Raw genomic sequence first — 19,774 nt, forward strand, 5'->3', positions numbered from 1 at the left:
AAATTTAAATCGGACGCGTACTGCAGGCTTCCTCGAATTACATGTACGGGGCGTTTCAGCGAATATACTAGATTGTAAATTGGTTTTTGAGGAAAGGAAATGGTGCAGTATCTGTTTCGCATATCTCGGTGGACAACCGAACCGCGCCATAACGAAAGGGAAGAAGGTGGGAGATAAAGAAGAAAGGAAGAAAGAGGTGCCGTAGTGGGGGGTTCCGGAATAATTTCGACCATCTGGGGATTCTTAACGTGCGCTGACATTGCACAGCACACGGGCGCCTTTGCATTTCGCCTCCGTCAAAACGCGGCCGCCGCGGTCGGGGTCGAACCCGGGAACTCGGGCTCAGTAGCCAAGCGCTCAAACCGCTGAGCCTGACGCAACCGCCGCCTCTTCGACAGTTGCGCCCAAACTACCGCACCCCTTTCTCTCTTTCTCGCCCGGCTGTGGCGGTAGTGAACTTTCTAGCTGCTCGTAGCTCCAAAACGGTACCATCAGACACGCGCCGAGGTTGAAGAAGAAAGGTGTGCGATGACGTAGACGGTAAAATGCATGAATATAAGTATTTATGAAAACTAAACTACTTCATGACTGCAGCTTCGATAAATGTTTAAATTCATGCACTGCAGCGTCATGGACGCCCATTCAATCACGAGCGACTGCCTAGTTCATAAGAGGAGCACGGGACTCAAGTGAGATAATGCAGATCAGCGTCTCCACGGCCGGAACATGGCGTTCATTGTTCGTAACGCTGACAGGGACAGTAACAACACCAGTACAGCGCCGGCACCAATGCGAGCAAGTGCAGGCGTGAAGGGCTACTGCAACCGTAGCTCATTTGCATCTCACTCCTCTACATAGTTTTAAGCCACGCTTTGCATCGCTTAGTTATAGATACTCGTATTTGCCGCAATAGCCCCGCTCAAGTGGCTATGGGTGTGCTTAGGCTCGTCACACTAGCTGTAATTTGTAAATTATTGATATTCTGACACTGGCGCATATGCGGCTGAGCTCTTTCTGCAGTACCTGCCCCGCAATGATGATAGTGGCGTGAGACTGTATTTCTTTATCGGACAGGTGCAAACCTTCTACTCTGACGTCCAAAACAAAAACAGCAAAACACTTTCATTTGGGCATTCAATGGGTTTCGGCGAACCCTCTGGTACGTGACAACACCTGCTGTCATATCCCGCAAAAAAACAAGCTGACAGCAGTCGAAACACAGTGACGAAGAAGTTTACTGCCGATTCTTGGCAACGTCATCTCTTTATGCAGTGGTGTGATCGGATTTCTGCTGACAAACTCATATGCAGCTTCGGCTGAAGGTTCACCACGACGAAAGCGCGGATCATCCGACGTGGAGTCAACCAAGACTAACTTGGAAGCATTGACACTGAGCACGGTAAGCAGCTGAGGCCAGGAATTCCTTTCTGTGATCGCAGACCACTGAGACCCTGCATAGTCTATCGGCGTATCGGAACAAGAAATGGATCTTAAGTTGAATACAGAACAATTTAGAGCAAAACGCCTCTTCAACTATGCAGTAGCAGCCACATTAGTTGCCTTGTTCTACTTATATTGCCTCATGGCTCGTCCTTACCTAGAACCACCACCGTTTCCTCAAAACAAGTCAGCACTGCCGGGGGAGGAAGACAACAATTATCTCGTGCCGAATATCGTCCACTTCGTAAAATTCGGCAATGACTCACTGTCGTTCATCGAAGTTGTGTGTATGCGGGCAGCTTGGCTTCAGCAGAAACCGGACATATTTATGATTCACTGTGACAACTGTAGCGTGGCCATCGAAAGTCCGCACTGGAGGCACATCAAGGATATTCCGCGACTCACTCTCAATCCCATTGAGAGACCGCAAGAAATCTTCGGCAGAAAACTGAGTTGGATTCATCATGCCTCCGACATTGTTCGCATCATGGTTCTGCGACAGTACGGCGGTATCTACTTGGACAACGACGCCTACCTCGTAAGAAGCCTAGACAAGTACAGGCGCTTCGAAACGACGGTTGGATGGCCTCAAGGCGGGTTTTTTGGAAACATGATCATCGTGGCCCACAAGCGGTCCGAATTCCTTCGACTGCACTACGAGTCGTACCGTCGCTACAATCCCGACCTTTATACCTACAACTCGGCTGAACAACCCACAAAGGAGATCCTAGAACTGAAGCCCCATCTTGTTCACAGGGTTCTCCACGATTTCGCTGTAAACGAATCCATTAGCGAAATTTTGTATGAAGACTGTGACGACTACTGGAGGAACTATTCAGCCCTGCACCTGTTCTTCAGGCATAGATCCCGTTTATGTCCCCTGGATACGTTTGGTCCTGTTGATTTCGACACTGTCGGAAGATATGGCACAAATTTCGGCCAGATGGCACGTCTCGTCCTCACCGGTTCATCGAAGTTGGGTCAATCGGCTGTGAAGAACATCACCTTACTGAACGCGGAGGCGCTGGATTACTCTGGAGGATGCATGTGACGCTGTGGGAGAAAATTCAGCACCCATACACGCGTTTTTAAGATTGAAATCCCTCTACTGGCCCTTTTGCAGATTCGGTACAGTCGACTTTGAAAGCGCAGGAGCAACGTTCAGATTGCATGTTTCGTCCTCCCTGGCTGGACTAAAATGTGTGAATCACCTATGAAGATTGCCTCATTCTTGAGTGTTTTAAACTGTGTTATTCAGAAAGATACGAGAAGACATTAAGGTAACTGTGTGAATAACCCATGAAGATTGGCTCGGTCTTGAGTGTTTTAAGCTGAAGTATTCGGAAAGAAGCAGGAAGGTAGTTTGGTGACTGGTGTATTCCTTTTTGTAGTCCCACTGGGAGAAGTGCATTTGAGTGCCCGTTGGGAACAAGCACCAATCAACGTCTCAGTGACACGTCTCAGTGATTTCTCTGATTCAGCGACTTCCCTATTACTGCTGAAGTTTATCAACTCATTGTTTAATATTAATGTGCAAGCATTTCACAAGGTGTAGACATGAGATCATTGGTATAAATTTTGCTTTTCTTTAGTATGATGTAAGTTTGTCTGCTTCAGCACCTAAATGGATTACAGCACGATAATTATCGGCCTTATAAACAGCCTCGTTCAAGGAATCACACTAAACTGGACACAAAACGAAAAAAAATGTCATTCGACTTGGGTACTTAGGCCAAATGCAGATATTTGCGCTAGCATGAGGTCAATTGTTGGTTGGAGCTGTGGTACATGTGGTAACAGGTATGCAGCCTAGCATTTCCACACTATGTGATTTGTCACTTCATCTGACCCTCATTTATAAGGTCACTGTTTCGAAGAGCTAAACGGAGGTTCTGTGAGGTCTGTGCTCCTTGCACATCGTACTGAACCAGCCTTCTCTTTCACAGCTGGTACAACGGAATACAATGAAACTGCTTCATGAAAAAGCGGTCGTAAAACATTAGTCAACAGGTTCTCGCCCATGGGCTTCAAGTACACAGAATCCAAATGTATCATTCGCAGGAGGTGGTCAAATAGTTCGAAATATCGATGACTCATTATATAAAAATGGCAAAAATTACGAGGACACTTTGGCAACTAAAGTGTTGACAGGCGAAAGCCGAGGACACTATGCCGTGACGACTTCCGTTGGATGTGACGTCACGCCATTCCTGTGGCTATATCGATACCCAAATTATACATATTTCGGAGATCTCAAGTGTTAATTACATTAATTAGACATTTTTCATCTAATTCGACACAAATCCGACGTTTTTCCGACCATTCTGTGATAATTTTCTCTATGCCGTGACGACTTCAGGTGGATGTGACGTCACACCATTCCCGTGGCTATATCGACGTCCGCGCTATTTCGACGCAATTTCGGCATTTTTGCCTATAATTATTTAATTAATAAACCTACAGTCATCAAACTTGGCTTCTAGGTTTATTTTTTCCTCCTCTATCTGAAGCAGCCATTTGTTTTCTCCTATCTTTTTTAGTTTCCCAATTAACACGAGTTAAACGCTGGAAAAGGTGTGGCACCCTCTGCTAACGGACGACAGTATGAACCATTAGAGGCTTTCGCCTTAATAGATAAGCTTATCTGTAACCTACAAGCAAGAATACATTGCACCCACGCAAGTGGCGCGCTGCTTTAAACGACGTGCCCCCCGCCGGAGTGCTAGCAGCGCACCGTTCGCTTCATCGTTTTCGCTTTCTTCAACGTTTTGAAATGAAGTAACTTCCGCAGCGTCGATCCTGCCTGGAAGGTTCTCTACTCCACTGTAGTCCAGCCCCTTGGCTTCTTCAGGAGCTGGCAAACCAGTGCTCTCGCGTGGTATGAACGCTACCAAGTCGCTCTCTTCGTTCTCCTACTGCATTTCAACCTAATGCGAGTGGTTGTCCTTCCTCGCACCAGCGGTCTTACCGCTAGAGCTACTCCTTTCCAGAATGTGGCTGACCACGCAATAGTACGAATGATATCGACTGGTCTCGCATCGCTCGCAGCAAACACTAGCGTACATCTTCTCAGCGTCCGCAGGCTCTATATGCGTCCGCTTCCGTTGATAATAAATCCCGGGTTTTCTCAATTCTGCCGGAGACGATGTACAACACGACGTGCCTTTTTTTTAAACTTCGCATAGGTCGAAAATGGCTTTTTCTTCGCTACCTTTCCCCACTTCATTTCTGGTACGTTCTGACACCTGTTTCGCTGTTGACACGAGAAAAGACCCGGGTCCTGTAAGCCCACCTACATTCTCAACAAGCAAAACTTCTGTAACTTCATCTTGCGATGATGAGACTACCGTGTCAGAAGGTAGGAATGATGATTCATCGGCTGTAGTATGTCGTCATCGCCCACATACACGCCCACGGAGCAGCAGGTGCATCTGCAACATACGAGGTAGTTTCATCTGTGACGCACTGTGAGGGTTGCTCTACAGCTAAGCGCTCAGCCACTGTATCCGGGCCGTATGAAACATCCAAACTGTTAAGCCATTCTAATATATATCGGCTTTAAGCTGGTAGGGAAAATTTAAGTGCGAATGTTAACTTTACTTTTCGTACTTGTATTTTTTTTTTCTGAGCTACACAGGTAATAGCCGACACTTCCTCAATGAAATACCCTTCAGCTCATCGCAGCTCTCCACGTCGCCGTCTAACATGCGCTTGATCTCATTGGACGCTTCATTAGAAAGAAGGGCTAGCAACGTCTGTGCACGATGATCCTGCTCGATGCACTTCACAGACACGCTCGCACTCGAATCGACATCGGTTCATATCCTAAGCAACGACGAACGGCCGAAGTTTGTCCCTTAATGTCGAACCGTCAGCCTGAACTATGGCAGATATAGCTGCATTCCTCTCCACACCCATCTCATGGATGTGTAGAGGATGTGTAGAAGAACCGAGCGCATGAAATAATGCGTTTGTTCCACATGTCTCCTTGTGTGAGCCGACAGGGACAGGGAAATGAGAACTCGTTATGACATACATATGGAGGAAGCCAACAGACACTGAAACCAAGAAAAGCATAGGAGAAATATTTGGTATTTTTTATGAGAAATATTTTGTATTTTGTATTTAGGCGATGTCTGTGGCACTCGTAAGGGAAGAGGCCGTCAGAAGGCTCAAGCTTCGGTCTCGAAAGTCGGAATACGACTCTAATGATGTTTCGTCACAACATCATGTGATCATGCAGGTTTTGTTTGATGTCTGTGCCTTGGTAGAGATATTATCAGGCATCACACTCACACGTCTGTGTAAATGCGCATAATATTTGCTCATTAGTATCCACCTCAGAGCAGCAGTACGGCTTTGTAGTCGTATGGGTGCACTAAGGTGGATGCTACGTGTAATTAGTACATAAATGAAATCTACTCCGCCTTGGAGTTTCCGTATGTGCATCGCAAGAAATACCTTTTTCCTTTACGGAGGATAAAAAATTACCGACGATTACGTTACTTCCTAATGCGAAATTTGAGCGCAGCAAATAAGCTGTTTCACCTTTTCGATAGATCGAGCAACACATGTATGCGCTATCACAGAATTTTTTTATTATTTTTCACACGTATTCGCAATTTCGGCTCGGGCGGTGCACATATACAGATCCGCCGCCACCGATCTGGCTCTCTGATTGCCACCGCACAGGGGTTGCATTGGAGGAGGAGCGAAGAAAGGAATTAAGTTCGAGCCGGCGCTTTGACAACCGGAGACTCGCAGGAAGAGGGGGGAGGGGGGCGGCGTGTACACCCAGCGGCAAACGATGGGGGCAGAAGCGCGCGCAGCAAGCGGACAACACGATTAAGGGAGGAGGGAAGAGATAGCAGCGACTGACTGATGCCGCTGACGCCGATAGCGCTGGGGGGATGAAAGGGGGGCGGAGCTGGTTACGAGGCCGACGCCGACGACGACGCGAAACCCAGGAACGGACGCCAAAGAGCTGCGCTCTAAAATCTCTTTTCTATCTTTCCCGACTAAACCTGTTATGAGAATGAAAAGCGGCGTATGCAGCCTTTATGGAGCCATAATTACAACAAGACCATGCAGAAATTCACTGCAGTCTTTTTAAGCCTTGCTCTCCAACTAAGTTAAATTCATTGTTACTACTATAACAGATTATTTGTGGAAAAGGTATACAAAGATATAATCGATTTTAGGTACGTATTAGAAGTGTATAATAAGAAAACGCAACTTATAATATGATCGTCACCGGACTTGAGCGCGTAATGAGCGATTTGAAAATATGGCATCATTTTATTAATGCCACTACTACAACAAGGTCAGGTTCCCACACTACAGGCTACCTGATAATTTTAGCAACATTCCATTCATCAATCACCCCGTTAAGCAACGACGGAATAAAAGGCAAAAGCGGTCGCTCATCAGGCGCCAAGCTCCCGTGCAGAGAGAACCTGAATGACACATAGGACATGAATAATTAAGCATCTGTCAATTACGATGTCTGTGGCCAACTGAAAATTGCTAAGCGTAATCCCAAGATTGAAGCTTCGTACATAATGGCAGCCGTTAGTCCCATGCATGTTACCCATGAACACTGTGGAGATGGACTGCATCTACAAAAGTGTGCCCATGTTCGCTAAAGGTTCCGGTGCGAGTTTTCTGCTAAAATTGCGCGCGCCACTCCTCTCCGTCTGGATGCCGTCTGGCCATGCTTTGCGCCAGAATGAAAAAAAAAAGCTAGAAATGGGTAGGCATTGCCCTCCATACTCCATACCTACTCGGACACGCTACACAGTGCGAGAAATGCCAGAGGTCGACACTAAGAGCTCAAGTTCACTGGTTCTTGTTTTCGCGTGCAATGATTTGTTTACTGTCTACAGTTAATGCACGCTGTCAATATTTTATAACTCCCCAATTCGACTAGGCTACTCAGCGCTAGGGGCGCGACATGGTAACACATAACTTATGTAACAGCGCAACCAATATGGTAACACAGTTGTATATTCCAATTCGTCGGATGACATCGGATCCCGATAATAACGATAGCATAAATACAAGAATGTACCGTTTAACTACTAGTTTTCATGTTAAAAACAAGCACGTCTTAGATATATACTGGATGCAGTAGGTCTGCCCAGCTCACCGCGTCTGCACCGAACATTGTTTAAAACTTCTGGCTTTCAACGCGAAAAGCATTCTTTCACAGAATAGCGCAATGACTGCCGCCTTTACCTCGGGAAGATGCATTCAAAGCAATACGATCAGATTTCACACGCGTCAGAGCGTGCGTCATGATACGCGTGAAAGTTTTGTGTCCTGCTTCATACCGACAGCAGCTAGCAGCTCCCGCAGGAGAGGTCTTCGTATTGGTTTCTATGTTTACTTATTTATTTCGTTATAATAAGATCTTAAGTCAGGCTTTGGCAGTAGTGTGCGCTACCATAAAATTGAGATCAAATAAATGGAATCAATAAATAAAGAAACCAGTGCTCTATAAGTTAATTACCATCCAAATAATGCAAGAATAAAAGAAAATATTCAAGCAATGAGAACGCAAAAGAAAAAAGCGAGCAGTGCAAGGGCACGAAATGCAAGGGCAATAACTGCAGCTGCGAAATAACACAAGGGCAGGCAACGCAACAGCGACTAATCTAAACGCGAATCTCTCATAAGCGATCAATGCAAAATAAACGCGCAAGGAAATGGTGTAAAGGAAACAAAAGTTGCCATCACCATACCTACTCATACAAAATGTACTAATTTTACTTTGAATAAATGTAGCAAAATCTAGTCATTGCATACGGGGAAGAAACAGTAAACAAAATACCTCCGCTCTCCGTCATGGAAGCCTCCCAGTTCCGGCCAGGCAACGAGATACTGGGCTATAGAATTCGCGCAGCATGCATTTTAGACTCTGCCCGAGTACTCGGCCGCGTCTGTACTTTGCCTCGCCGCGTTTCCAACCAGACGTGAACGTGCTGCTGTGTAGGCGCCCCGTGGTGGCCACGCCTAACCTCATACACATCAAAGGTCGGGCGATTGACGACGCAGATGTGCAACGTGCAGAGCTCTGTACGCGCGCTGCTCCCGTCGAACCGCGTCGAACATTGAGATCAGCCGTGACAATGAAGTGTGTTGCACTACTCAGAATTATTTGCTGCTGACTTGAAGACCACGGAATTCAGAGCGGTAAAGACGTTCATCTTTTCCGCCATTTCGTCACGTGCAGTCATCGAACGCAAGCTGTGAAGAGGTAATCAGCACTTTTTATTTTTTTTTTTCAAGTTTGGATACTGAGACCCGCAGAGTGAAAGCGCAACTATAGTCGGTCGAAGCCCTTTGTGAAGTCTGCAGCATAAAAACGGAAGAAAGTTTGGAGTTCATGCTGTGCTCAGTGAGAAGCAGTAATGTACTACATCACGCATAAGAGAAAGCGATTTTCGATAAAGCATTTGTTCTGCCTTGTAGTGGCAGCTACGTTTTTCGCCACCTGCCTAATATTTTACCTGACGAGGCCACAACATCCGATTGCATCCTTTTACTGCTGGGACCTGTCTGTGCCTGAGGTCACGGTTGAAGAGCACGGCGACTCGTTCGTGCCCAATATAGTGCATTTCGTCAGACTCGGAGATGCTGCGCTGTCCTTCATCGAAGTCGTCTCTATGCGAGCAGCTTGGCTTCAACAGGACCCTGACATGCTGATGATTCATTGCGACAACTGCAGTGCCACCATCCAAAGCCCCAACTGGAAGCACATCAAGGACATCCCTCGGATTACTCTTAGATACGTAGAGAGACCACGAACAATATTCGGCATCAACGTGAGTTGGATTCAGCACGCCTCCGATATTGTTCGCATCAGGGTACTGAGGAAGTACGGAGGAATATATCTGGACAGTGATTCCTACCTCGTGAAGAACGTGAACAAGTACAGGCGTTATGAAGCGGCCATAGGATGGCCACCTGGCCAGAGCATTGGGAACCAAGTCATCGTGGCCCACAAGCAGTCCGAATTCCTTCGCCTGTATTACGACTTGTACCGCCGTTACAGACCTGACCTTTGGTACTACAACGCGGGCCATCTGCCAACACAAGATATCCTGGAGACGAAACCTCATCTTGTTTACAGGATACCATGTGATTTTGGGGTGCATGAAGACATCACCAGGGTGTTGTTCGAACAGTGCAACAACGACTGGCATAATTTCACAGCCGTGCACGTGTTTATTAGGCACAGAGCATACTACTGCCCATTCGACAAATTCGGTCCCATAGACTTCGAGACCATTGGAAGGTACAGCGCAAATTTCGGCCAGATGGCGCGTATCGTTCTCAGTGGTTCCACGAAGCTCGGAGGGTCGGCAGTAAAGAATATCACTCTGCTGAGCGCGGACAAGCTGGACTACTCTCTAGGATGCAGGTGACGCTGTGACTGTGCCGTATGTGTTCCTTATGCGAGTGCCGTTGCGACAGCCTTCTCATGTGCACCGGAACAGGAAATGAACCTGCCCCTTTTTCTACAACATGCGAGCGCCGAAATGTGCGCCATTTTTGCATTGCTTTTATTCCTTATGAAAAACAACGGGGAGCAGTTTTCATAGCAAATAGTATAAACTATTTCAGAATCCTCGTTATTACATGACTATGGTTAATAAAAATGAAATTGTTCACTAGGAAACTTGGCTGCTGAAGCAGGCTAACTAGTACCTCCTCTTTAAATATTGACGCAACCGGGAGTATTTAACCGTTTAATCCTGAAACGTTCTCGCATGTACAGTCTTTGTCAAAGGTAACCAGGCTGCGTGGTTTGCTTCTGGCTTGTATAATGGAGCCCTTATTGTGGCTTTCCTCAAGATCAAACCGTGTTGGAAGGTAAGAAGACCCTCAACCCTTACCTTTAATGACCATTTCAGCTTCAGGGAAGCTGTAAGGGCTCCACTGTACGAGCTTGAAGCAAACCATGCAGCCTGGTTACTTTTTTATTTATTTACATTTATTTACATTTCTGCAGCGCCATGAAGGCATAATTGCAGGGGGAATACATACAAACATTCAATCGTACAGCATGTGCCAACTTTTTGTGCAGGATAAGAAAGAACGGATGGCAGAGGATGAAAAAGAGGTTTAAACATAGCATTCACATCAGTCACTTGGTCGGTAAAGGACAGGAAGAGGAAAAACAGGAAAACAGCAGATGAACATGGGTGTACATCACAGTACCGACAACAGTGCTCGGAACTTTTCTTCGGACTGGCATTCAACAATGCTATGAGGCAGCTTATTCCATTCATTTATGGCATGCGGAAAGAAAGAGTGTTTGAACACGTTAGTACGGCATTTTATTTCACGTAGTTTCCAGTCGTGGTCGCGCCTTCTGGATACAAAATGAGGGAGCAGCAAATAAGTTTCGGGGTTAATAGCAGTTTTTTTTTAATAGATGCGGTAAAGGAATTCTAATTTTATTCGTAAACGGCGCTCCTCCAAAGAGTCCCAGTTCAGCTCTTGCTTAATACTGTTGCTTCGATAATTAAAAGAATATTTATTGGTAACAAACCGCGCCGCACGATTCTGAACCCGTTCCAACATGCCACAATAGGTTACTACGCGAGGGTCCCATACTGCGCAGGCGTACTCCATAATTGGCCTGATGTTAGTGAAGTATAAACGTTCCTTAACCTTCTGAGGAGCGTCCCGAAAATTCCTTTTTAAAAAATTTAGCATTCTAGATGCCTTTGCCGATATATATTCAGTCTGCTTTCTCCATGTCAGGTCAGCTGAAAAATAAACCCCGAGATATTTAAAATCTGTTATTTTAGATAAAAGCTGGTTGTTTAAAACATAGTCAGACAACACAGGAGTACGACTGTGCGTAAAAGAAATATAGTAACATTTTTTAGCATTCAAAGCCATGTCCCATTTCTCGCACCAGCGCTGAGTGCGGTCCAGATTTTCCTGTAAATTATTTGTGTCACATGACGCTTTAATCGAGCGATATAAGACACAGTCATCTGCGTACAGGCGAACCTGACAGTTAATATTTTCTACGATGTCATTGATATAGATTAAAAACAGTAGAGGCCCCAGTACTGATCCCTGCGGAACACCAGATGTGACAGAAGCTGTATTTGAAAGCCGGCCGTTGACCAACACGCGACAAAGACTGTACATGTCAAAGACTGTACATGTCGTTTAACCTGTACAGACAAAGACTGTACAGACAAAGACTGTAGATGTCGTTTAACCAAGCGCAACCAGGAGCTTTATATTCTGGGTTATAACAAGCTGACAAGCCGGTCAGCGAGCATATAAGACGATCACTGGCAGATTAAGGCGATGACAACTTTTATGTTTTACTGTTAAACGAATGCGAGGAAGGAAGTTCAACAGCAGGACAGCTTTGTCATACGGTGTGCGATTTCGCGCTCCTTTGATTCCTCCTTGCATGTTTTCACTCAGTTTCTTTATAAGGTCAAAAGGTTTCTTTAAAATAAGGCAAACACTCGATATATTTGAAGAGGCGTGCTAACGAATTACAGACAAAAAGTTTGCGTGTGTCATTTAGGCTTCCGCTCATTTCTTTACTGCTTAAACAGACTTTTAGTTGGAGCGCACCGTTCATTTCTTGAGGGATGTACTGCAGGGAAGCCTGTGGATGTTAAATGAGTGTCGACGCCGCCCTACCACAGAAAGCTCGCTGCCCATCGCCGCAGTTAATGGTAGTCTACATGAACTCTATACCAGACCAGAGCGAGAGTCTTTACAATAGGTTGGCCGCAGCGGTAGCCTCACTGGATCAGGCAAGTATCAGATCTCAACGTAGTTCCGTCTGCGTAACTATACAACAATAACTGATGGGCACGTTGGTCAGACATGATTTCTTGTGAAACAGCGCAACGGCGCAAGACCAGAGGACAAGAAGGGACGATACACAGCGCTGTGTATCGTCCCTTCTTGTCCTCTGGCCTTGTGCCGTTGCGCTGTAGTACAAGAAATCCGCCTGCGTTCCTTGTGAGTCCCGTGTGGAGAGTCTTTACGCCTGCGCCTGGATTGAGAATGGGGCTGGTCCCTTCTTCAGAAGGATGTTCATAGGAAAGTATGCTATGATTTCATTGTTTTGATTTGATACGTAAGCATGGCCTGAAAGAGCATTTATCCGAAACAGTTTTATCTGCTTGAGGATTCAGGTTATTCGAAGGCTATGGTTATCAGAAAAGAAGTTGTTTACAGAGGAACTTCCTTCCTACAACATAGCAATTTGTGCCTCCTCTTTAAACTTCTAACTAGCACGAACTATTGACCGTTTCAATAAAGAAAAGGGCTGTTAAATGGCGTAAATACTTATAATTATCCCTAGCCTAACATCAACATGTTGCATGGTTATCAGAGCTTAAGAAGGAGCTTTAACCTGTATGTTTTGAGGCAAACCAGTACAGCGCTGTTAATATTGCTATCTCACTGTTAGATAAGAGAAGATGAGAAAGGAGGTTTAACATCAGAAGAATCTTACCTTAAGGTGAGCTTATGCGCTTGTTTTTTCAGTTCGTCTGTACTTGCAGTTACTTAACTTACGGAACCAAAAAAAAATGCTTTCCTTCAGCTCGGAACTGTCCATATATTTCCTTAAAGGGTGTCATATATGACTTCGTCTACCCTCTTTCGTGAAATAAAGCGGGTAATTCTGAACTCTCAGAACACTGTATAAGAGACTGCTGAGGGTGCTTAAAATGTTGCCTGTAAGGAACATTCATAGTACAGAAAAAGCGCGTGCGCGTGTCATATACGCTTCCCCGCGTTTATCGCCAGCTCTGAATGTGTGCCCTGAGGGCGCTCCCACCGTGACTCCATCACCTTTCAAAAGTCAGGCAAACGACGGCACAGATGCGGCATAGTCGCGTATGGCTGCGTGGCACTCAACATAATGCTTCCAACGAACACCGCTGAAGCTTGAGCCAAGGACCAGGCTCTACAGATACGCCATTCGAATTATTCCCGCCTAAGTCGATCTCCAAGTAAGCGTGAAAAATTACGCCCCTCTTTCCCATGATCGAACGCAATCCGGAAAAAAGTAATCTAGCATCACGCTTTTTCAACCAAATGGGGCTGATGTGATCCATGTACTCAGTGTAAAAAAAAATAAAATCGACAGTCGTTGCACTTGTTAAGTCTTTAAAAAAAGACGTCGTGAGGTTTCTGCTGTACGCGCGAGAGACGAATGATCGTTATAAATGAAAACGATTCGTAACAAATCATGTCTATTGAATCCTGATCGCTGCCGCGTTTAAAGCCACGTGCTTGTATTATTTCTCCAAGCCAAAGCATCCGATTCCTCCCATTTATTGCTCAGACCTACCTGCGCCGGCGGTGATGGTTAACGAATCACGCTAATTCATTCGTTCCCAACATCGTGTAATTTTGTCAGGGCTTGCACGTAATCGGTCCAAGTTCTTACCAACAATTGTACCGTCGGTATAGGCCCGACATTTGGTACAGCAAAGCGGGCCGTACACCAACGCAAAAAATCCTCGAGGAGAAGCCTCATCTTAGAAAGTAAAGTTAAAGCAAAGTTAGTAAAGCGTAACCAGGCGCTTTGAGGCAACCTCGTCAAAGAGAATGGATGCAATATGTAGCCGCTTTTGATATCTTTCGTGGAATAAAGCAGGTAACCGTAAACTCTCAGCACAAGCGGACTCTTAAGTAGCATCTTATAGTGAACTAAATGCTGGAAGCAGCGTTGAAAACGCGTGCAAAAAAGCTTGTGCGCGCCCTCAAAGCTTCCGCTTCATTCTTCACTGTCTAAGGCGACTTCCAATCAGGGTGTCGAACCGGAACCGAACCTGAACCCGAAACCGGAACCGAACCCGAATTTCCACCCGGAACCGGAGCCGAACCGAACCCATATTTTTTTCGCCATCTTGGAACTGAACCCGAACCGGAACGATTCAAAGGAACCGTTCCGAACCGGTTCGGAGCTCGGTTCAGCCCCACTTTTTTTGCAACCCGGCACACTTCTTTTTTTTTTCAGACAAAATGAGATAGCCTAGCGCGTAGGTTTACCCATCCGAAGCTGTCTGCGCTGGAAAGTGGGAGAATGGCGTCCAGTATATGAGACAACAAAATTGAATGAAGTGTGATGTGTGGGAAGAAACCTAATTGACACTTCTGTAATGTACAAGCGCCAATTCTAAAGCATTGTAAGTCAGGTTTATGTAAAATCTTGAGTTACTACTTCTCCTCCTTTTCATGTTTGTGTATGGCTTTAATCAAATTTTTAGCACTGATCTAACTCAATAAAGCACTATAGACACCAAATTTTTGCTTGCGTATTTTCTCTTTTCAAACGATGATTTCGACATTGGTATACATGGAGCACCCTGTGGTATTTGCCTACAGCCAATAAATAATTTATATTCGAATTTCTTCGTGATGTTGTTTTAGTTTCATCAGCAGAACGAGTGCTGTTACCTGTAATTGAATTTAGGTTACATGAGGCACGAAATAAGACGGCAATAACTCCTTTGTTGTAATTCTAGCCTTTGACGCAGGCTGGTTTATGTGCAGTAGTGAGTCAAAACAAAGTATCAGCGTCTATATCACAGGTTTGCACGCCTCACGTGACAGTTCAACTGCAAGTCACAACATTTCTCGGTTGATGAAGCTGAAACAGACTGAGAATAAATTATTTTCTAAATTATTCAGCGGCCGTAGGCGAATACCGCATAGTGGTCCAGGTATCCTGATATCTAAGTCATCGTTTGAAAGAAGAAAACACGCAATAAAATTTGTGTGCACAGTCCTTCGAGCACCGATTGAGAATGCTGTTGCTAGGTGCGGGCTGCGGACTCAGTGAAGCCTAAGAATTGGGTCTTTATTCAGAGACTTTGACTCAAAAGGAAAGAGGGCCCCAGGCCTTTGGAAGGTACAGACCTGCTCCCCGAGCAGCTGCTCTCTTCCGCTGCTGGAGGAGGACTCTCTTTGTCCGTTGACGGCCGAGTTTTCGAACGCCGTGGTCACGTGACCAAGCCGCGTTTCTTAGAAGAAAGCGTCGTTAGGGGCCGAATACAGACCACCCCGAGTTAAATTGCGAGAGGAGAGGGGAGAGCCGTGACCCTCATAAACGTCAAGTTCGAGAGGGGTACGTCTTCGGCTGAACATGAGCCCCGCGTCCTCGACGAGGCCGGCACCCTGCGGCGCCGAGTATAGGTCGGAACGCTCGCGGCACAAACAGTTTTCCGGAGTTCGCGGGCTCACACACCAGCAGTGTCTTGCAACGCAGCAGACTCCTCCCCCCGATGAAGTCCTTCGCCGAGGCTGCGTCCCCAGATGCAGGGTCGAGAGAAGGTGCTCCGGACGGCCACAGGGCAAATGCATGCGCTCAATTTCCACGCACACGCGCACGCACGCACGCACGCACGCACACACACACACACACACACACACACACACACACACACACACACACACACACACACAAACACACACACACACAAACACACACACAAACATACACGCGCGCGCGCGCGCGCACGCACAGTGCGGTTATTTTTGGGAAGGGATGCTATACTGCTAACGCATTAAGGACAACTAAACGAGTATGCATACTCCGAGTTGGATTCGTACCAGCGGCGGCGCAACAGAAAAGCTCCGTTTAGAGATGCCTTAGGATACTCCACCATCTCCGAGGCTTCTGTTTATCGTTGTTGCATAAAATATTAGGAACCTCTGTGACCCTCCTCGTGCCTTACATGATCTCATCGAATTCAAAGATCTCAGCATAAGTCCTTACGCCACCGTGGATCCCTTACTCCGCCCGCACATCAAAATTTCGGAATGAGTCAGGAGATTGAAATTGAACAACATAGTCCTCCAGCGGTAAACAGCACTGTTCTCTGAACAGCGACCTCGCTGAACGCGGTGGTTCTGCGTGTTGATCCATCATGCGGGTGTTCCACAGGCTAAGCTGTCCTACGAACACGAAGAGTTCGCACGGAATTTCGGAGTCTTTCGTCTCAGACAGAAATCTTATAGTGAAGTGCATGATCTCAATGTATATTTTAAGATACTGCTGAAGTATGCCCCAAAAGCGCAGCATCACGACAAAAAGAAACAATTATTTTGTTGCTCAGCGATTTCTCGTTGCTCTCACAGGTAGCAATTCACTGACCACGGCACAAACGCCTCCTTAGCGCGCAGGTACGTCCTAACGCGTAAGGTCCATGTTTGAAGCGTGAACAAGGTTTTTGCGGCCGATTGAAACTCCAGTCGAGCCTGTTTATAACGAACCTGACGGTCACGCGGATTCCGTTCATTATATCTGATGTTCGTAGTAAGTGGATTCTTTGTATAACAGCCAAAAATACTAAGGCCACTAAAAGTGGCGTTTATTTCTTATAAAACTACTTTATGCGCTCCTACTTGTGCAAAGCAGATCCTCCAGCGGCTCTTTCCAGGCTATCTAGGGTGGTCAGTTAATCCTCGTGGAGACCCTTGCAGCTAACCATCAAATTTAGCGACGGGGTATAACTAATCGTGGTTGAAGTGCCCACGGCAGCTGGTGGCAGGTCGGCCACATAAACAAAATTCCTGAGAGTACGGGAGTGCTTGTGCTTGGTGTTCGTCTTCGTCACAGCCCGCGCTTATGCAATTTTGTGCTCCGCAGGAGCGTAGTTGTCTGAGGAAACATCTGGCCAGCCATGGATCAGCGAAGCTTTGTCACACATCTACATGCGTCCGGTCACGTGTATTTTCGAGCTGCTTCTGTAGTTCGTGCACTCATGAAGCGACAAAAGTAGCGCAGCGCTCGCGGCACTGAGTGCATCAGTTGCATTGTCCGCTGTGTGACGCTGCCTGCACGTGGTAGCAGCGCGAAAGATGGAGCCGACTGGGCAGGCTATGCATGCCACGTGACCAACCCGTGGCTAACACGCATGGCTAGCAAGGCTTTAAAAATTCTCAAATCGCTGCTGTTTCTTGATTCACGACCATGGTCAGCAGCTTCGCTTTCGACGATGCCCCTTTCTCACACGCAACGCGCTTCCACTTGAGAGGCTTTGCCCAGCCGGCGAACACGCAGGCAATGATTGCCCTCGTAGGCCATCGACGTGGGCTTGGCCTGCGGTTACTCACTGTTTGAATAGGGAGTTATAGCATATCGTTACCGTGTTTACGTTACCGTTTGCAGTGTTCCCAGACGCCGGATTTTCAGGTTAGCGCTGCGCACGGCGGTGCCGTCTTTTATCGCATTTTTCTGTCAACATGTTCTTTCCGGAGCGGTGTCGTGAAGGTCGAGAGACGTTCTTTCACTTCGCGCTTACTGGAAGCACGACCTCTTAAAATTCGGGGGTAGTTTACGGCGCCTGCTCGTTCGCTATAACCGAGTGGCGCGGCCAAAGTTTTTCGTTGTATCTGCGACGAATTGCCGTTTCCCTTATGCATATTTTCACGGTAACACCGCACCCGTTCGTAATAAGCGAGCGTTCGTTATATCTTCGGCCGTTGGGCTGGACTACATCCGCTGAATTCGTATCAAGAAAGGCTACGTAAGGCTGCGGATATATCGGTAGAGGAAGCAATGACCGATGACAACCTTTATCGTCTGCCTTGTGGAGAGGTCGTACAGCTATCCCAAGGAAAAGCGAAGAGGGAGAAAACCGAATGTATCAGCATAAAGTTCTCTCACGATCATGTTCAGAAAAAACAGACGAGCACTTAGCCGCCTATTAAGCACAGCTCCCAAAAAGGGGTTTGTATAGTTTTGAAAATAAATGTCCTGAAACAAGTTGGTGGACAAATGGTGCACGACAGATTCACCAGACTCCACCAAGGGCGCAAAGAATTCTGTAGACGCTCAGGCTCCCTTTGATAGCCCCCCAGGAAAAGTTACAAAAATTAATTCTACGTAGTGCAAGTACACCTTCTTCCTAGCAGAATGCTGCACTTGCAAGAATGTTGCGACGCAACATCCCAACGAATATGTTACCAATTTGTGTCCGTGCAGAAACGAAGCGCCTCAACCTAAGCTATCCAAAGGTGTTTTTTTTTTTATCATATTCTTTTCATCAGAATAAAACAGGTCGACGTCATCATAATAAGTCATAGTCGTAATTTCTCCCTGTACTAGCGAGAATCCAAGACTAGCTGTCTTTGTGAAAATACTGAGAAACAGGGGCTCGAGATATATAAAGCGAGTCACAAAGGCTATATCGAAGAGGAGATTTCAGTAAAATATGTTTTGGTACGCCCAGGGTGTTAGGGAGAGCTAGTGCTCCCACGAGGCTCTCGTTCGGTGGGGGATGGGTGATGGAGGGGTTCTCGCATATTCTCGTAACATGTAGGAAAGGGGGAGGGGTGCTGGCAAGTCGATTTCAGGACGACGAAAAGGTGTCTGTCTGTATATAGCTGCCGATACATGGCAGCTTCGTGTCTCAATAGTGCGCGGGAACGTAGAGGCCTGGTGCGGCGGTCATGTCGGCGCGCGCGTAAGTGTACTGCGTACGAAAAATTCCCGACTGACTCGAGCTTCAAGGAGACAAATTTCTCGCGTGACGGGGTCTCCGAAATTCCTCAAGCTGGAGAGTTGTGTAGATGCAAAATCATCCGGATTTTCGCCTTATACATCATGAGAAGGATTATAGCATACACATAGCCGTACATTATATTTCGAGTTTATTTCATTTTTCTGCTCTTGCCGTAAATTCGTCTTTCTGCCGCGGACAATACATAAAGTGGGTAAAGTGAGAACATCTCGCATTAAACAAATTTTTGCATTTTTATGTTATATATCGATGTCACAGAATAAAGTAAACACCATAACAAGGTTGATTAAAACTCATCTACGTTCTAATTTTTTTTTTTGCCCTGAACCCGTTTGAACCCGTTTGAACCGGTTCAGTACGGTCCGAACCGGTTCGAACCGGAACGGAATGTCGCTCTGGAGCCGAACCCGGAACTGAACCCGAAAGGTGTGAACCCGAACCTGAACCGAACCCGAAAAAATTCCGGTTCGACACCCTGCTTCCAATTGTAGCGCGCAGTCCATTTGCAAAGAGATACGGTAGATACGGTATAAAAGACCTGTGCTGACTATCTCAGTGGAGATAAAGGTCTATAAATGGTGGTCGACGCCGCTTCTTCACAAAACGCTCTCTGCGCATCGCCGTAGTCAGTGCAATAGAGTGCAGGGACTACGTCCCTTTGCAGACCAGAGCGAGAGGCGGTGCGCTACGCTGTTTCAAGGACGGTAGAGAACTATAGGCCGCATGAACCTAGCGACAGCGCAAGCCTTGCCAGCCTGCAGTTCAGACAACTTGTGCTACACAAACAGCTGCTAGAC

General features: G+C 46.5%; 3 protein-coding genes across 3 annotated transcripts in view; 2 read left to right on the forward strand and 1 right to left on the reverse strand.

The window, feature by feature from the left end:
- Positions 1–8,401, reverse strand: part of LOC149341124 (lysosomal acid glucosylceramidase-like) — a 43,703-nt gene extending 35,302 nt beyond the window's left edge. The window contains exon 1 of the mRNA XM_089543005.1: positions 8,273–8,401. Within this exon, the coding sequence (XP_089399131.1) occupies positions 8,273–8,288 (16 nt within the window). The 5' untranslated portion in view covers positions 8,289–8,401. The remainder of the gene's footprint in view (positions 1–8,272) is intronic.
- Positions 1,303–2,688, forward strand: LOC149341127 (uncharacterized). The gene has a single exon (XM_089541941.1). The coding sequence runs from the start codon at positions 1,484–1,486 to the stop codon at positions 2,489–2,491; it is 1,008 nt and encodes a 335-aa protein (XP_089398067.1). The 5' UTR covers positions 1,303–1,483; the 3' UTR covers positions 2,492–2,688.
- Positions 8,402–8,750: 349 nt separating the features above from the next.
- Positions 8,751–10,157, forward strand: LOC149341128 (uncharacterized). Its single transcript, XM_089541942.1, has one exon. The coding sequence runs from the start codon at positions 8,853–8,855 to the stop codon at positions 9,867–9,869; it is 1,017 nt and encodes a 338-aa protein (XP_089398068.1). The 5' UTR covers positions 8,751–8,852; the 3' UTR covers positions 9,870–10,157.
- Positions 10,158–19,774: the final 9,617 nt, after the last annotated feature.

Source organism: Amblyomma mixtum, chromosome 5 (genome assembly GCF_055824585.1).
Source record: "Amblyomma mixtum isolate Tamu chromosome 5, ASM5582458v1, whole genome shotgun sequence".
NCBI lineage: Eukaryota > Metazoa > Arthropoda > Arachnida > Ixodida > Ixodidae > Amblyomma > Amblyomma mixtum.